At 42.9% G+C, this 18,095-nt stretch overlaps 1 protein-coding gene and 1 long non-coding RNA gene across 2 annotated transcripts in view; both read left to right on the top strand.

Moving 5' to 3' along the window:
• The window catches only part of LOC103512764, a 43,180-nt gene that overhangs the window by 1,220 nt on the left and 23,865 nt on the right, over positions 1 to 18,095 (top strand). The window contains exons 2-13 of the mRNA XM_026826152.1: positions 8,154 to 8,366; positions 9,218 to 9,445; positions 9,862 to 10,077; positions 10,348 to 10,971; positions 11,316 to 11,714; positions 12,743 to 12,943; positions 13,254 to 13,408; positions 13,459 to 13,861; positions 14,413 to 14,568; positions 14,908 to 15,084; positions 16,005 to 16,154; positions 16,521 to 16,622. Of these exons, the coding sequence (XP_026681953.1) occupies positions 8,154 to 8,366; positions 9,218 to 9,445; positions 9,862 to 10,077; positions 10,348 to 10,971; positions 11,316 to 11,714; positions 12,743 to 12,943; positions 13,254 to 13,408; positions 13,459 to 13,861; positions 14,413 to 14,568; positions 14,908 to 15,084; positions 16,005 to 16,154; positions 16,521 to 16,622 (3,024 nt within the window). The remainder of the gene's footprint in view (positions 1 to 8,153; positions 8,367 to 9,217; positions 9,446 to 9,861; positions 10,078 to 10,347; positions 10,972 to 11,315; positions 11,715 to 12,742; positions 12,944 to 13,253; positions 13,409 to 13,458; positions 13,862 to 14,412; positions 14,569 to 14,907; positions 15,085 to 16,004; positions 16,155 to 16,520; positions 16,623 to 18,095) is intronic.
• Positions 6,412 to 7,360, top strand: LOC113468886. The gene is made up of 2 exons (XR_003392478.1): positions 6,412 to 6,444; positions 7,205 to 7,360. It is a non-coding gene; the product is annotated as an uncharacterized LOC113468886 (long non-coding RNA).

Raw genomic sequence — 18,095 nt, 5'->3', positions numbered from 1 at the left:
CGCCATTGATTTCCTCCGGGACCAGGCGGTTCAGAGCCGCCAAAACTACCGCAAGCTCGCCTTCATTCAAGGCCGGGCGGTCAGCGTTGACCGCCATCGGCGCCCCTGCTCCTCTATGATAATGCGGGGGTTGGTCTGTCTGGCGGTTATATTGGTGGGAGTGCTGGTGTTCTCCTACGCGCAGCAGACGAAGAAGAAAAGGGTCATTCCCGACGAGTTTACGATTGAAATTGGCGATGTGCCCCGATGTAAGTGTTCTCCCTTTAATTCACTTCCCAACCTTATTGGGGGTCTTTCTCAACCCTGGATACCCTCCTGGCTAATTAAATCCTCTTCCGTTCTTCATTCCTTTCATTTGATTTGAATCTGTAGGTATATTCATTGAACTTAAGATTTGAATGAATAATACACAATTATTACTATTACCTACTATTTCTCTGAAGTCTTCTTCAACCGAATGTCTTTCTCAACCCAGATTTAAGTATTACAATAAGTCACGTGAGCTCATGGGGTATCAGCAAGATGTGGTTCAAAGTTCTCCCATAATTTATTAGGTGATTTCATTAATGATAGCCACTTTGGCCTCATATCATTGGTAAAGGTAGGGCAATCGGCTTTAATAAACGCCCTTGGTCACTGCGACTTGGTTAGATCTTTTGTGACATTGGCCTCATATCACATGAGCTTCAAATTAAATTGATCCCAAGGGCAAGGTAAACCTAGACCCTTGACCCTTTCAAGCTCTGCTTATACGGGTGGGTATACCATTTATAAAAGCAAGCTCGCCTTCATTCAAGGCCGGGCGGTCAGCGTTGACCGCCATCGGCGCCCCTGCTCCTCTATGATAATGCGGGGGTTGGTCTGCCTGGCGGTTATATTGGTGGGGTTGCTAGTGTTCTCCTACGCGCAGCAGACGAAGAAGAAGAGGGTCATTCCCGACGAGTTTACGATTGAAATTGGCGATGTGCCCCGATGTAAGTGTTCTTCCTTTAATTCACTTCCCAACCTTATTAATAATAATAATAGACTCTTGAGTGGAAGGTAACCACTAGGTGAGGTTAACGCCGGAGGCGTTCTCTACCACCTAACCCTTAGAGCTCCATTACTATGTAATCAAAATCTCAAATAAATGAGGATAAAATTCCATGCCTCGGCTGGGATCGAACCCACGCCCTCCTGTTTACCAGGCGAGCGTCTTGACCACTACGCTACCGAGGCAGGTAGTCTTTCCTAACCCTCGATACCCTCCTGGCTAATTAATTCCTCTTCCGTGGTGGTGCAGTTGTTAACGCGTTGGACTTTGGATCTGGAGGTTGGTGGTTCGAGTCCAAGTCATGTCATGAAATTTATCTAGGTGAAATAATCGGGGAACGATGTTTGTGACAAGCATTTAAATATGCTTAACACAATTAAAATTCCTTTTTTTTTTTATTCCTCTTCCGTTCTTCATTCCTTTCCTTTGATTTGAATCTGTAGGTATATTCATTGAATTTAAGATTTGAATGAATTACACACAATTATTACTAGGTATTACTATTTCTCTGAAGTCTTCTTCAACCGAATGTCTTTCTCAATCCAGATTCAAGTATTACAATAATAAACACGCTTGTCTCCTTTCTGTTCTCATTTGCTAGATATTGTCTGTGGATCGCCCAGATCCTCGAGCTCAGTTAGGAATCAGCTGAACTCCATCCACAACAAGCCCACTCTGAGGTTTAGGTGTGGGGGCAACAGCCCCAAATGTAAATGTAAATGCAGTTTCTTTGTGTTATTATGTCACAACTTTGGTGCTCACTGCAACATTGTAGGCTTTTCCCAATTACAATAAGTCATGTGAGCTCATGGGGTATCAGCAAGATGTGGTTCAAAGTTCTCCCATAATTTATTAGGTGATTTCATTAATGATTGCCACTTTGGCCTCATATCATTGGTAAAGGTAGGGCCATCGGCTTTAATAAACGCCCTTGGTCACTGCGACCTGGTTAGATCTTTTGTGACATTGGCCTCATGTCACGTGCGCTTCAAATTAAATTGATCCCAAGGGCAAGGTAAACCTAGACCCTTGACAAATGGAGTGCGTCTGAAGGCATGTGATGTATTCCAAAGTGACGATGATAGCATTGTGTTTCTATGTTTAGTTTGTTCGTATGAAATAGCTACAGGACCGACTTTCTTTTCACGCCCCGTGCATTTTATGGCCCGTCCATTTCAGGGATGTACCGTCACGCCTACAACGTTTCCATCAACGGTCGCCTCCTCACCGATACGGAACGCGTACCATCGGTGTTGCATTTCAACCGCACAATGTTACCAGCGGATCTCTACGAGCAAGTGTATCTGCAGACGCGCATCATGCCGAAACCACAAAAACCGAAACCGGACCGAATCGATCCGCTGAACTTAACGTTCGACGAACGACGGTGGATTGAGTGGGATGAGTTGTTTGGTACAGAACGCCCGTACGCTTGGATTCAGAGAGGTGAGTTAGCTTGGAGCTTAGTTAGCTTGGAGGGTGGCTTGTAAGCGACGACGTAGCGGGTTCGATTCCCGCAGATTTTATTCTAAAGGTTCATTTTCGGAACAGCTGGCTTTGTCGATTATAACTTTAGAACAGTTTAGGTTTCGGCAAAACCTGAACTTAACGTTCGACGAACGACGGTGGATTGAGTGGGATGAGTTGTTTGGTACAGAGCGCCCGTACGCTTGGATTCAGAGAGGTGGGTTTGAAAGCTTAGTTAGCTTGGAGGGTGGCTTGTAAGCGACGAAGTAGCGGGTTCGATTCCCGCAGATTTTATCCTAAAGGTTCATTTTCGGAATAGCTGGCTTTGTCGATTATAACTCGAGAACAGTTTAGGTTTCGGTAAAACTTTTATTGCACGTCTAGTCTAGGACATATACATATGTAGGTATTATGCCCGCCAATCACACTCAGGTCGTCTGACACACCTAGCTTTTTCTACCATAAGGCGGTCTGTCAGGTCTGTGAGACCGCATTAAGAACATTTCTACCAAATTTCAGCGTTCAAGGTTTTGGGGTTCTGGAGATAGAGTGATCAGTTTGTGAATGCCTGAATGAATCTCTCTTTTACTCAATAGTAAAGATTTCGAATGAGAGTAGCTTCCGTGGCCGAGTGGGTATCACACGAGGCTTGTACGTGGGAGGTCCCAGGTTCAATTCCCGGCAGGGTCGAACTTTTTTCGGCTCGATTAGAGTAGCCTCACGAGGCAGAGTGCACCCCGAAAGGCAGAGTGCACCTCTGTGCTTGAAATTCCGGGTTCACTCAGCCTCGTGAGGACAATTGAGTAGCTACTTTAATCAAGTAGTGACCAGTGGTTGCATTACCACTGTAAAAATATTATATAAATATGGAAATTGATTGCAAAAGAAAAGGAGGCACTTAGTAATGCTGTGATATACCCAAAATTGTGAAAAAGCTCTGCTTTACCACAAATGATTTGAGATTGATTTCATTTTCCTCACGAGGCTGAGTGGGCCCCGCAACAGCCAGTCACGGTATCAATCATTTGCATCATACAAATTTCTTGACCCCGCCGGAAATCGAACCCAGGTCTCCCGCATGCAAGGCGAGCGCAGTGACCACTACGCCATGGGAGCTGACAAAACTATTATTGCACGTCTAGTCTAGGACATATACATATGTAGGTATTATTCCTGCCACTCACACTCAGGTCGTCTGACACACCTAGCTTTTTCTGCCATAAGGCGGTCTGTCAGGTCTGTGAGACCGCATTAAGAACAAATTTCTACCAAATTTCAACGTTCAAGGTGTTGGGGTTCTGGAGATAGAGTGATCAGTTTGTGAATGCCTGAATGAATCTCTCTTTTATTCAATAGTAAAGATTTCGAATGAGACTAGCTTCCGTGGTCGAGTGGGTATCACACTAGGCTTGTACGTGGGAGGTCCCGGGTTCGATCCCCGGCAGGGTCGAACTTTTTTCGGCTCTGTGCTTGAAATTCCGGGTTCACTCAGCCTCGTGAGGACAATTGAGTAGCTACTTTAATCAAGTAGTGACCAGTGGTTGCATTACCATTGTAAAAATATTATATAAATATGGAAATTGATTGCAAAAGAAAAGGAGGCACTTAATAGTAATGCTGTGATATACCCAAAAATTGTGAAAAAGCTCTGCTTTACCACATATGATTTGAGATTGATTGATTGATAAACAAAGAATTTGAGATTTATTTTGATTATTATCTTGTCTGTTTACAGGGTGGAACTACACGTGTGAAGTTTGTCAGAAGCAGTTCGCGGTGGATAGTGACTACTATCTTCACCTGTCCATGCATTACGTCACTAACTATTCCGCCACACCCATTAGGAACTACACGTGTGAAGTTTGTCAGAAGCAGTTCGCGGTGGATAGTGACTACTATCTTCACCTGTCCATGCATTACGTCACTAACTACTCTGCCACGCCTATTATGAATTGGAGTATCATCGATCAGCAGGATCGGGATTATAAGAATAAGTGCCAGAGTTATTGGATCGACTACTGGCTGAAAGTGTCTAAAGGTTAGTATATTACTATCTTCACTTGTCCATGCATTGAGAGGCATACTACATGATGGGCATGCTACGACACAGACGCAGGTGTCTAATGTAGCAGTTGTTTCATTGCCCCGAAATGAAAACGGCGGTGAAACACTCATCTTAAGTGCCAGACTTATTGGGTCGAATGAGTCTAAAGGTGGATATAATCGTCACAGACAATTCATAAGTTCAATATGGACCTCGACTTTTACCTAAATTCCCTTTGTTGACCTGATTTTTAGAGGACATCCACCCTCAATGGGACACTAGGGGCCCTATTCGGTCCACACCAGTGATTCTGGAATACCTAAGTGTAAAGGTGTGTCCTTTAATAGTCGACCGGCCATCGATCGACTGACACGTCCAGTCTTCCTCGACAACCAGTTGTTTCATTGCCCCGAAATGAAAACGGCGGTGAAACACTCATCTTAAGTGCCAGACTTATTGGGTCGAATGAGTCTAAAGGTGGGTATAATCGTCACAGACAATTCATAAGTTCAATATGGACCTCGACTTTTACCTGAATTCCCTTTATTGGACCTGATTTTTAGAGGACATCGACCCTCAATGGGACACTAGGGGCCCTATTCGGTCCACCCCAGTGATTCTAGAATACCTAAGTGTAAAGGTGTGTCCTTTAATAGTCGACCGGCCATCGATCGACTGACACGTCCACTCTCACCCCAGTGATTCTGGAATACCTAAGTGTAAAGGTGTGTCCTTTAATAGTCGACCGGCCATCGATCGACTGACACGTCCACTCTTCCTCGACAACATAGATTCACCTAGACTATGTTCGGACACATCTTATTATTATATTATAATTTTATTTTTATTTTAATTTTTAGGGCTGATTCACCCCGAATATGACACGGACGTGATAACGACCACCCCACATATTCTGGAGCAGCCCATCATTTGCTACATCTGTAATGCTACTATCACCAATAGCTCCCATTATGAGCCTCACATGGACGCCCATAGAGAATGGGAAGAGTGGAAGTATGGGAACCTGACTGCCAAGTAAGTGGGGGGAACGGCTGGTCCCGGGTTCGATTCCCAGAGGAGCCAACGGTAGTTTTTTTTAAGTAGAAACACACTACTATCACGTTACATAAGCTCACGTGAATTAATAGTAGTGTAGCTGTCTTGAATGAGATTACGTACAATACTATTAGAAAGCTTTGAACTACATCTCTCTTACTCCCCATGAGTTCACGTGAGGTGTTATACATGCATAACCATAGAATTAAGATTTAGTCCCTAGTTATGAGCAATTATGACACTTCAGACAGCTTCCATTGCAAACATTTCAGCCAGGTTAACTTGGTTGGTAGCACGTCTGCCTTGTAAGCGCTAGGCCACGGGTTCGATTCCTGCCTGGGGCGGATTTTATCCTGAACGGATAATGCTCGTTCTCGGAACTTGCTGGCTTTCTCCTCTCCTGTTTTCCTTCTCTCTTTGATTTCGGGACGATAAGACCTTAGCAGTTACACAGTTACAGTTCCCTCTATCAAACCTCTTCCTGTCTTCTCTCTTCGATTTCGGTACGATAGGTAAGATCTTAGCAGTTACAGTTCCCTCAAACCTCTTAAAATATAAAATCCTCATCCTCAGGTATGCGCGGCCGACCAAGACCTTCGAGGACATCCAATATCGGAAGCTGTACGTGGCAGATTCTCTCAACACTCAGGAAGAAGACGAATATGCAGAGGCCCAGAGGATTGTGAAAGAGGCCAGCCACTTCTTGAACACCGATGAGCTCATGGACAGGTGAGTTGGCCCGATTACTCCAGAACATGGTAGTCCAGAACTTAACTCCATAGACAAAAAGCCCAATCCGAGGCTTAGGTGTGGAAGAGTGGAAGTATGGGAACCTGACTGCCAAGTAAGTGGGGGGGAACGGCTGGTCCCGGGTTCGATTCCCAGAGGAGACAACGGTAGTTTTTTTTTAAGTAGAAACACACTACTATCACCTTACGTAAGCTCACGTGAATAAATAGTAGTGTAGCTGTCTTGAATGAGATTACGTACAATACTATTAGAAAGCTTTGAACTACATCTCTCTCACTCCCCGTGAGCTCACGCGACGTGTTCTACATGCATAACCATAGAATTAAGATTTAGTCTTAGTTATGAGCAATTATGACACTTCAGACAGCTTCCATTGCAAACATTTCAGCCAGGTTAACTTGGTTGGTAGCACGTCTGCCTTGTAAGCGCTAGGCCACGGGTTCGATTCCTGCCTGGGGCGGATTTTATCCTGAACGGATAATGCCCGTTCTCGGAACTGGCTGGCTTTCTCCTATCCTGTTTTCCTTCTCTCTTTGATTTCGGGACGATAAGACCTTAGCAGCTACAGTTCCCTCTATCAAACCTCTTTTGACACTTCAGACAGCTTCCATTGCAAACATTTCAGCCAGGTTAACTTGGTTGGTAGCACGTCTGCCTTGTAAGCGCTAGGCCACGGGCTCGATTCCTGCCTGGGGCGGATTTTATCCTGAACGGATAATGCTCGTTCTCGGAACTGGCTGGCTTTCTCCTATCCTGTTTTCCTTCTCTCTTTGATTTCGGGACGATAAGACCGTAGCAGCTACAGTTCCCTCTATCAAACCTCTTTGAAAAAAATCCTCTTCAAATTTCCTCAGGTATGCGCGGCCGACCAAGACCTTCGAGGACATCCAATATCGGAAGCTGTACGTGGCAGATTCTCTCAACACTCAGGAAGAAGACGAATATGCAGAGGCCCAGAGGATTGTGAAAGAGGCCAGCCACTTCTTGAACACCGACGAGCTTATGGACAGGTGAGTTGGCCCGATTACTCCAGAACATGGTAGTCCAGAACTTAACTCCATACACAAAAAGCCTAATCAGAGGCTTTGGTGTAGGGGCAAACAGTTCAGGATGGGTTAAATGGGTTAAGCTTCTACGAATCTACATGGTAGGTGGTCAATTTTTCGGGCCCAGAATTTGGGATCCCTCATAGGTCCGATCAATTTCAAGGAGCAAATGCCTTGTAAGCGCTAGGTTGTTTCCTGTCCGGGGCGAACTTAAGAGTAAGGTTATGGTTATATTCTGGGTTAATCTAGGTTTGAATTATTATTATTTTTTTTTATTTTTTTCGCTTAACCTGGTATATAACCGCCTCGGTGGTGTAGTGGTCAAGGCGCTCGCCTGGTAAACAGGAGGGCGTGGGTTCAATCCCAGCCGAGGTATGGAATTTTATCCTCATATAATTTGAGAATTTGACCACAATAATAGTAGTAGCCTACTGCTGGAGTAAAGGGACTTTTCAGTCCTATGCGAGCAGTATAAATAAGCACTATTATTACTATTACTTTGTCACCCCGGGGGTTAGAGCTTTGATAGAGGGAACTGTAACTGCTAAGGTCTTATCGTCCCGAAAGCGAAGGTTTGATAGAGGAATACGTAGGTCAATAGAGGGATCTTCATTTGAGGGATTTTCATTTATTTTACTTCTAATTTACCTATCAATAAAATAAAAGTTTAAAAGTTCATTTAATATACCCATAAATTTAATCAAAATCTGATAAATGGACAGTTACGGCAACACCACACGATTGGACAATTCCACAGGGCGTCGCAAAGCACAGGAAAAGGGCAATCCTGATTTCGCCACCTACTCGATAGAATCGAACGAAACGGCAATAGAGCGGCGCCGTCTGAACATCACCCGTCGGAGGCGAAAGTACACGCCCAAACTGATCTACATTCGTCGCAAGAGGCGGGACGTCGAGGTGACGACGAGAAAACACAAGAGTACGACGGATATCAAGTGTAAACTTATAGGTAAGAAATCGTGTTAAGGTACCTACCTATTTTATAGGTAACTTGTAAAGGTATGGTATAGGATAGGACAGTGTAGGTATAGGTAAAAAATCGCCGCGCGCCGATGGTGGATTTGTCTATTTTAAACATATTTATTTATTACTAGCCGAAATCCTTAAGGCATGGTCGTTCCTATCACTCATCCATTTAATGGTCTTACTCGGCGTAGCTTAACAAAAACGAACCGGAAAATACCCTATAACCTTCACAGGAGTGCAAGCAATAAGTTGACAAAGTTTCATAGCAATCGGATGAGCGGTTTGGCTAGGCATAAAGTTCGAACAAACACACACACAAACAAACATTCATTTTTATATATTAGATTTACTAGTGGTTTACTAGCAGCGATCCAAGTTGCAGAAAACTGGAAGAGGAGTATCTGACACGGTCATTGGTTAAAGTGAACAGTGGATACGCAAATTAAGTAAGTGGATAACCCGTCCTTTGTACGGGATCAGTGCGGAATAACTTTGAAGTGCTGTCCTAAAGTATGGGTTAAGGTACTAAGGCCTGACAGGCGGACCTGATCAGGTGTACCTGTCAGGTCTACCTGATAGTGAGTGGCTGTCTTAAGAATCTGTATTAAGGGAGAAGAGACATTTGTGACTACCTTGCTCAACACAGTTAAAATTCTTTTCTTTTAATGTGTGTAAAAAAATTTAACCTGTCCAAAGGTGTGTCCATACATAGTCGACCAGCCGTCGATCGATGTCGACTGAACCGTCCACACTGCCTCGACAACATAGATTTATCTCGGTCAACGGGCGGTCGACCATCTTTGTACACACCTTAACAGCCTTCCTCATTTCCAGGTAAGATGAAACTAAGGCGCGCCAACAAGAACAAGCGAAAGACCAAGGAGCAAGTGTATAAGCAACAGCTGCAGAAGATCATCCAGAAAGCTAAGGCGTACCTCCTTAAGTTTAACAAGACGCACTATCCCACTACTCAGAGTATCTATGAAAAGGTTCAGATCTATAAGGTCAAGGAGAAGTTTAAGAGACTGAACTGGTTCCTTCATGGATTGGATAACTATACGGGTAAGGGTAGCGCGTCTGCCTTGTAAGCACTAGGTTGTTGGTTTGATTCCCGCTTTTTTTTAAATGTTTTATTTTCTTTATTTAATAATATCAAGTAAATACAAAAACAAGAGGATCTCTCCTAAGCCAACAATTCTTCTAAGAAGGATATATTATTACCTATTACAAAAGATAATTTGGGGCGGATTTTATCCTGAACGCATAATGTTCACTTTCGGAACGGCCTGGCTTCCTCCTCTCCTCTCTTCCTTCTCCCTTCGCTTTCGGGACGATTCCATTTGTTTCCTTCCAAGCAAACTTTGTCTTTCCGAGTTCAAATGGGTTTTTTCTTCTTTTTTCAATCATTTTGACTAAAATTAAAAAAAAAAGAAAAAAATGCTTCAATTCCTTCAATAATTAACCCAATCTGTCCCCAGTGCCCCCCGACATCGACATCGATATGATCACCAACACTCCGTACACCACAGTACGGCCCCTGTTCTACAAACGGGTTGAAAAGCGCGACCTCTACATGCGGCAATTTATGGACTTCAAGCGCCACAAGCGGCATATTGATGAACTAAAGACTCTGATCCATGAGGCGGACGAAATCAATCAGGAAATGCAAGCTGAAGACGACGCCAATGTGGAAGGTAAACGCTAAGTCTGTCTGGATAAGGGACGTTAAACAGAGACTAGACTAGTGTCTAGCTGTGGGACTATAAACAGGGAGGAGAACAGCTAACCCTAACCAGCCTAGCTAGCTGGCAGTTCTTCAAAGGGTTCTCTCTGCTTTTAAAGAATAAGTACAAGTCCTTACGATGCGATGGTTGACTGCAGTTCAGGACAGTCAAAGGATTTCTCATTTCCCAATACTCTTGTAGCTTGTAGGTAAATAAGATCATTGTGTTTCTTTGTTTCAGACAAAAGAAAGAAAAGACACGTCAACTTCGAAGACATAAATCTGCAAGAAATCGAAAACGCGCTGAAACCACTCGCTACAGAAACAGCAGGGACGAAAATTGATCAAAACAACGAAGAGACTATTGTGAACGAAAAGAAAAACCTGGACGATCAAAAAGCCAACTATAAGAGACTCCTGTTCAAACGAGAAGTCCACGAAAATCTGTTGAACGAACACATAGTGGGCAACGCAAACCCGAAAAATCCTTTCGGCCGAAACGAGATGAAAGAGTTGGAAGAAACCAAAGTGAAACTGATGAAGAAAAGAGACTTGGCCGAGAAAACATCGATCGAAGATTACGCAAAGCCAAAGAAGGAAAGTGTCGAATTTGATGCTTCCGAAGGTAAGCGTAATAGGAGAAATGTTGATAATGTGCATGCAATAGAGGCCAACCTTGAAAGTGATTTGAACTTCATCAAGAAGACATTCAACACTATTGTCAAAGCGAACAAAGAACATAGAAACAAAAGACAAGTTGACGCCGAACAGTGTGAGTTCTACAAAAACTTACTCGATGAAAAGAACGCGGTAGATGAGGAAGAACTAAAGATGATCAGAGACGCGAAACAATCTATTGAGAAAGGCAAAGAAGCTGCTAGCAACGAAAGAAAAGAAGCTGCTATGCAACCAAAAGGTGCAGACCAAGGCGAGAGCAACATGGAAAGAGTTCTACAAAAACTTACTCGATGAAAAGAACGCGGTAGATGAGGAAGAACTAAAGATGATCAGAGACGCGAAACAATCTATTGAGAGAGGCAAAGAAGCTGCTATGCAACCAAAAGGTGCAGACCAAGGCGAGAGCAACATTGAAGTTCAGCATTTCAATCACCAACCAAATGGAAAGGAAGCCTTTTTATTGAAGAAAATCCAAAATAATCCAATGCCAAACAGACACAAAAGGAGACGCGAAGCAATCTATTGAGAAAGGCAAAGAAGCTGCTAGGAACGAAAGAAACAAAGAAGCTGCTATGCAACCAAAAGGTGCAGAACAAGGCGAGAGCAACATTGAAGTTCAGCATTTCAATCACCAACCAAACGGAAAGGAAGCCTTTTTATTGAAGAAAATCCAAAATAATCCAATGCCAAACAGACACAAAAAAGTTGAAAGATCACTCAACAATATCCGAAATAAAAGAAGCCCCCATGTTCACGGCCCTGATGAACATAGATGTCACCAAATCAATTTGAAACGAATGAAGAGGGAGCCAAGATTCCGAAAGGATCGACTTCCGACAAAGAAGAAGAGACGAACCACGTGTCCATTTTTCGCTCGGACCAGATACATGTATAACTGTACAGTTTGTAACATTATATACTCGTTGGAAGGTAGGGAGATTTTGTTTATATGTCTTCTAGTAAGGATAGGTACAACTGTATTTTATTATGTGACATTTTTTTTTTCTTTTTTTTTTAGTCATCATACGAAATTTCTCATTGAACTAGTTTGGACGTAATGGAGCCACCACAGTCCCGCTGTCAGTCCAAACTAGTCTAAAGAGAAATTTCGTATGACGACTAGAAAAAAAGTCACATAGTAAAATACCTGCGGCTTACCCTAACAGGTAACATTATATACTCGTTGGAAGGTAGGGAGATTTTGTTTATATGTCTTCTAGTAAGGATAGGTACAACTGTATTTTATTATGTGACTTTTTTTTTTTAATCATCATACGAAATTTCTCACTGGACTAGTTTGGACGTAATGGAGCCACCACAGTCCCGCTGTCAGTCCAAACTAGTCCAAAGAGAAATTTCGTACGACCACTAGAAAAAAAGGCACGTAGTAAAATACCTACGGCTTACCCTAAAAACATCGATAGTTAGGAAATCGTAGGTTTCCCTTATTGTTGGGAGAATGGTTGGCACATCTTTGGGAAAGACAGAGCGCCAACCCAAACATTTTGCAACCACCACCAAAATATAACGTAAGGCCAACATTTACCCAAACTCACAGTAAAAAGAGGAATATTCCATTTGGCACTGTTTAAGTTTATGATTATTTCGGGAGGACAAAAAGACATGCGTTCCTTGGATATTAGAAACATGGAAACTCTTGGAGGACTCCATATTATGGGCTATGGGCTTACTTCCTTTATAGTGAGTTCTAACCTTAAAAAGATCGCCAACCATTCCCCGCAAGGAATATAGGTATATTAATAACATATCGTGTGGTCCATTGTTGGCCAGGATTTTAAAACTTCTGTTTTGTTTCGTTTCTTCTGTTTGTTATGGCCAATCAGTTGAATTTTGTGTAATCAGTTTTTTAGATATACCCATTTCGTCTACGAATTTTTTGATGATGAATTTTATAGCTAAATTCCTTTTTCTATTCTATTTCTGTTCTTTTCTTCCAGGCGCGCTTGCCCAGCACAACTACAAGAAGCACAACGGATCTGCCCTAATCGTGTCTTACGATACGAAGGATATTGAGGATGAATATTATTCCTGGGATTACGAGAATATTCCTAAGAACGATACTGTGGAAACGACGCGCGAGAAATGGGAGAAGCGGTGTCTCGTGCCGAACCAGAAACGACATCGGTACTTGAACAAAGGTGAGACAAGACATAGCAACGAGTGTCCACGATAAAGTAAGTCGAATTGAGACTACTAACCCAGATTCAGACCAGCTGATTCCCACTTAGACATCCTTGAAAAGTCTTGATCATTTCTAAGACCATCTCTCACTATCAGGCAGACCTGACGGGTACATCTGATTAGGTCCGCTTGTTAGGTCTACCTGATGGTGTGTGTGCTCATCAGGTAGACCTGACAGGTACTGATGAGGTCCGCCTGACAGGTACTGACTAGTGAGTGGATAGCCTAATACTATAAAGGTCGGTTTATCGTCTCTCCCTATTTCAGGTTGCACGCCCAAGTATCGCCATAATCAGGGTGGTGCTGACGGCGGTGAGGGTGGTGAACAGGATAATCTGCTGCGTCGCAAACGTGCCGTCGACGATGATGAAGAGCAAAACGTCTTCGATCAGGAACGCAATGTCGTCAATGAGCTATTTCAGGTTGCACGCCCAAGTATCGCCATAATCAGGGTGGTGCTGACGGCGGTGAGGGTGGTGAACAGGATAATCTGCTGCGTCGTAAACGTGCCGTCGACGAAGATGAAGAGCAAAACGTCTTCGATCAGGAACGCAATGTCATCGATGACGAACTTACCGTTAAGCGTATACAAAAACGTAACGTCCAAGATCCTGAAGAATTTGAGGAACGAAACCTTAAGCGCGTGCAAAAGCGCAATGTAAACGACGTTCAAGAGCCCAATGTCGTCGATAAGCGCGTGCAAAAAAGCAACGTCCACGGTCCGATACGTCGTCGGCGCGGTGTTATGGACGTTCGTGGACGACGTAGCGTCGTCGATCAGATCATTCGGGACAAGGGGATCCGTATTGAAGACTCGGAGGGGAATCCGATCACCCTGTCTCCGTTCATTAAGCAGCAGCTGGAAGGGCGATGTGGTAAGACAGACAAAGATATACAGGGTGTATCACAAAGCTATGTCAAGCCGAAAATGGCGAATAGTACAGGTCAAGGGCTACAAAGAGTTCCCCGGTCACATTTCCAAAATTCACAGGAAAACGCTAGGCTTTTCTTCAACGAAAATCCCCAGGAACACCTACGCGATTTTGTCTTTTTATCAGGTACCTCAACCTTGCTCCAAACTTTTGAGTAAGGTACAAAATCAGTACAAGCTAGAAGAAAACCAATTAGATGTGTAGATAGAAGACAATATTAGGTACTTCTCTTTTAAGACCAATTTAATTTTTAAAAGTTAAGGTCTGTTCACACTATTACACACCGCAGTAATTTTGAGGTTTTTCTGAATTTGAGTGACTTTGTGATACACCCTGTATAGGTCTTCTTCTTCTTTTCCTCGACTTTTTCCCGTGTTCAAACAAGGTCGGCGTTTTTCGTCAGCCTCTCAGTCAGCCCTGGGGTTTTTTGCCCATGGTCTGTGCGTGTGTTTGTGTGTGATACGTACGTATGCTCTTTGTTTCCGGTTTCGTAGATCACCTGGCCAAAAGCATCTCGCTTAGAAAAACCGAAGAGATTTCGAGTATGAGTGGAGATAAAAAAGGGACCCCGTATCATTTTAACGAAACCATGCTGGAGTATATAGCAAATCTTGACACGAATGAAACACTCGCGGAAGCTATAGAACAGAGTAAGTGTTTCGGTGCAACACTAGTAAGTGTTTCAGTGCAATACTGTAACTTCATTTTAATACCTGCGCGCCTCCCGGCACACTAGATTTCAAAGAATTGATTAATTTTGATCGGCTTTACGCGCGCGCTTGTCTCACCGAATTACGAATGAAACACTCGCGGAAGCTATAGAACAGAGTAAGTGTTTCGGTGCAACACTAGTAAGTGTTTCAGTGCAATACTGTAACTTCACTTTAATACCTGCGCGCCTCCCGGCACACTAGATTTCAAAGATTTGATTATTTTGATCGGCTTTACGCGCGCGCTTGTCTCACCGAATCGACATGTCTCTGTTTCAGAAGCGCGCCGGGAAGGCAGGATCAAGCGCGACGTGGTGATATCAGAGCTGACGGATGAACTGGATTCCGTGGTTCGAGACCCGAACCGAAAATATCAATGGACCAATGACAAGAGCTGGGAGTGGCGGATCAAGAACGTGAACATCCGCGACCTCATGTACAGGATCATGGAGAAACGTGAGTATCAAATCAACTCATGAATCTTTGAGGTAAAGCAGAGAGCTTTTTCACAACTTTATGGGAATCACAGTATCACAAGTTACAAGTCTTTCATCTACTCAATCATCATAGTTAAGTATTTATCAGCGCTCGTTCGTTTGACTTGTAATGCCACCCCTGGTAGCTACTCGATTAAAGTAGTTGCTCTCTTGTCCTCACGAGGCTGAGTGCACCCCGAACTCCACAGAGCCGAAAAAACTTCGGCACCGCCGTTAATTGAACCCAGGACCTCCGGAGTGCAAACCCAGTGTGATACCCACTCGGCCATGGAGGCTACTCCTCGAGAAACGTAAGTACTTTGCTAGGTATACCAATTCTGCATACAGTTATAAGCACATTAAACAGGCCCGCCACACACGGTGAGTTTTATCGCATGCGTTGATCGCATCAGTCCATCGCTCGCGATAGAACTCATCGTGAGTTGGAAATTTCTATCCAATAAGTTCGATTGATCTGATGGAAATATTTTTTCAATATTTTGAAACTTCAAATAATTACAGGTATGCTCACGACAAGTACACCACAATGTATGGCTATCTTATAATTACAGGTAGGTATTCTCACGATTCTATAATGTATCTTATAATTATAGGTATGCTCACGTTTTCAATATTTTGAAACTTCAAATAATTACAGGTATGCTCACGACAAGTACACCACAATGTATGGCTATCTTATAATTACAGGTATGATGACGACAAGTACACCACAATGTATGGCTATCTTATAATTACAGGTATGCTCACGACAAGTACACCACAATGTATGGCTATCTTGTAATTACAGGTATGATGACGACAAGTACACCACAATGTATGGCTATCTTATCATTACAGGTAGGTATTCTCACGATTCTATAATGTATCTTATAATTACAGGTATGATGACGACAAGTACACCACACCCGGATGCCGTAATGTATGACTATCGGGATGTAGAGAAGCAAGCTATCAAGTACACTTTAGATGAAGTTGAAGATAGAAATCGACGCGTCTCCGCGTTCTATGCCGACAATGGATACTTCTCAGGTAGACATACCATTGTAGTAGTAATAATAGAATAGAATATACCTTGTTTATACTGCCAGAATGAGACTGAAAAGTCCCTTGTCTCCCGCAGTCTCCCGCAGCCTCCCGCAAACCCGCAGTCTAATAATAGTGCTCTCAGGTAGGGTCTGGCTAGAAGGACGAACGAAAATTGGGTCCCATGACCTTTTTTCTTCTAAAGGTAGTCGAGTACCAGTTGGGTCCTGGGGTCTAGAGGGTCCAACAACCAATTGGGTCTCCCGGCTAGGAGACCTTAGAAGAGAATATAGAATACCTTGTTTATACTGCCAGCATAGGACTGAAAAGTCCTTTTACTCTCGCAATCTAAACAAGATCCTAATTAAACAGGGTGCAGATTCATCACTGTGAACCAAACGAATCAAGTCAACAAGAACCGGCACTTACGCTACACAAATGTCAAGCCAGGGAGCCGAACGACCATAGATAAAAGTAGGTTTTATCCTCGTAACATAATTAATTTAATTATCTACTTTGTCCGATTTGGATGAAATCTGGCACTGTTTAAGTTTATGGTTATTTCGGGAGGACAAAAAGACATACCCGGGTCTCCCACGTGCAAGGCGAGCGCAGTGACCACTACGCCATGGGAGCTGACTAAAAGTAATAAAACGAAGATTAACCCATTGCGTGACTACGGTGTGTTACAGGACAATACTCGATGGTGAGATCGCATGATCGACGAAAACGTGAGATAGAGTACGACACGGACTATTCGTCTAATCTGGCACGATTTGAGGTCAGTATTTGGTTTAGGTACCTACCTATTTACATATTTATACAGCATGGCTCGGAAGTCCTAGTCAGACCCCTTGTAACTTTTGAACGGCTTGAAATATTAAAGTTCTGTTTTGTTCTAAAGATAGGAAAGGGGCCGTGGCGAATTCGATGGTTATATCAAAATCTCGATTCGAACCCCGGAAATGACACTTTTTGTATAAAAGTGATCTGTCGCGAATTTCAAAAAAATGAGAACCCCTATTTTTTATTCCATTTTCGAATTTTTATTCCATTTTTTTATTCCATTTCCATTTTTTATTCCATTTTCGAATAATTTATTACTATTATTGGTAAGTGGTAAGTACGGGGGGCGAGGTGGGAATAGGGGGTTCTAAAGAGAAATTTCGTATGACGACTAGAAAAAAAGTCACATAGTAAAATACCTACGGCTTACCCTAACAGCATCGATAGTTAGAAAATCGTAGGTTTCCCTTATTGTTGGGAGAATGGTTGGCACGTCTTTGGGAAAGACAGAGCGCCAACCCAAACATTTTGCAAAACCACCAAAATATAACGTGGTAGGTTTCCCTTATTGTTGGGAGAATGGTTGGCACATCTTTGGGAAAGACAGAGCGCCAACCCAAACATTTTGCAAAACCACCAAAAATATAACGTAAGGCCAACATTTACCCAAACTCACAGTAAAAAGAGGAATATTCCATTTTCAATATGTCATTCTATTTTCAAAATTAAATTCTATTTTCAATATTCTATTCCGCGACCACATCTTCATTCATCATTTCACCTATCCGACCAACTACAAGGAAGAGATGACCTACCGTAAGTTTCGTTTTTTTGAGGTTTGACAGAGGGAACTGTAACTGCTATGGTCTTATCGTCGCGAAATCGAAGAGAGAAGGAAGACAGGATAGGAGAAAGCCAGCCATCCTTTTTAGTGAGTTCTAACCTTTAAAAGATCGCCAACCAATCCCCGCAAGGAATATATGTACATGTCTTAATAACATATCGTGTGGTCCATTGTTGGCCAACATTTAAAAACTTCTGTTTTGTTTCGTCTACAAATTTTTTGATGATGAATTTATTTATTTATTTTTACACAATTTAGCTACATAGGCCATTTGCGGAGATGATGAATTTTATAGCTAAATTCCCTTTTCTAGCCCC

The sequence above is a fragment of the Diaphorina citri genome, unplaced genomic scaffold, assembly GCF_000475195.1.
Source record: "Diaphorina citri unplaced genomic scaffold, Diaci psyllid genome assembly version 1.1 scaffold881, whole genome shotgun sequence".
In the NCBI taxonomy this organism is placed as follows: domain Eukaryota; kingdom Metazoa; phylum Arthropoda; class Insecta; order Hemiptera; family Psyllidae; genus Diaphorina; species Diaphorina citri.
Note: the sequence above shows the minus strand (reverse complement) of the source record. Positions and strands in the feature narration are given on the sequence as shown.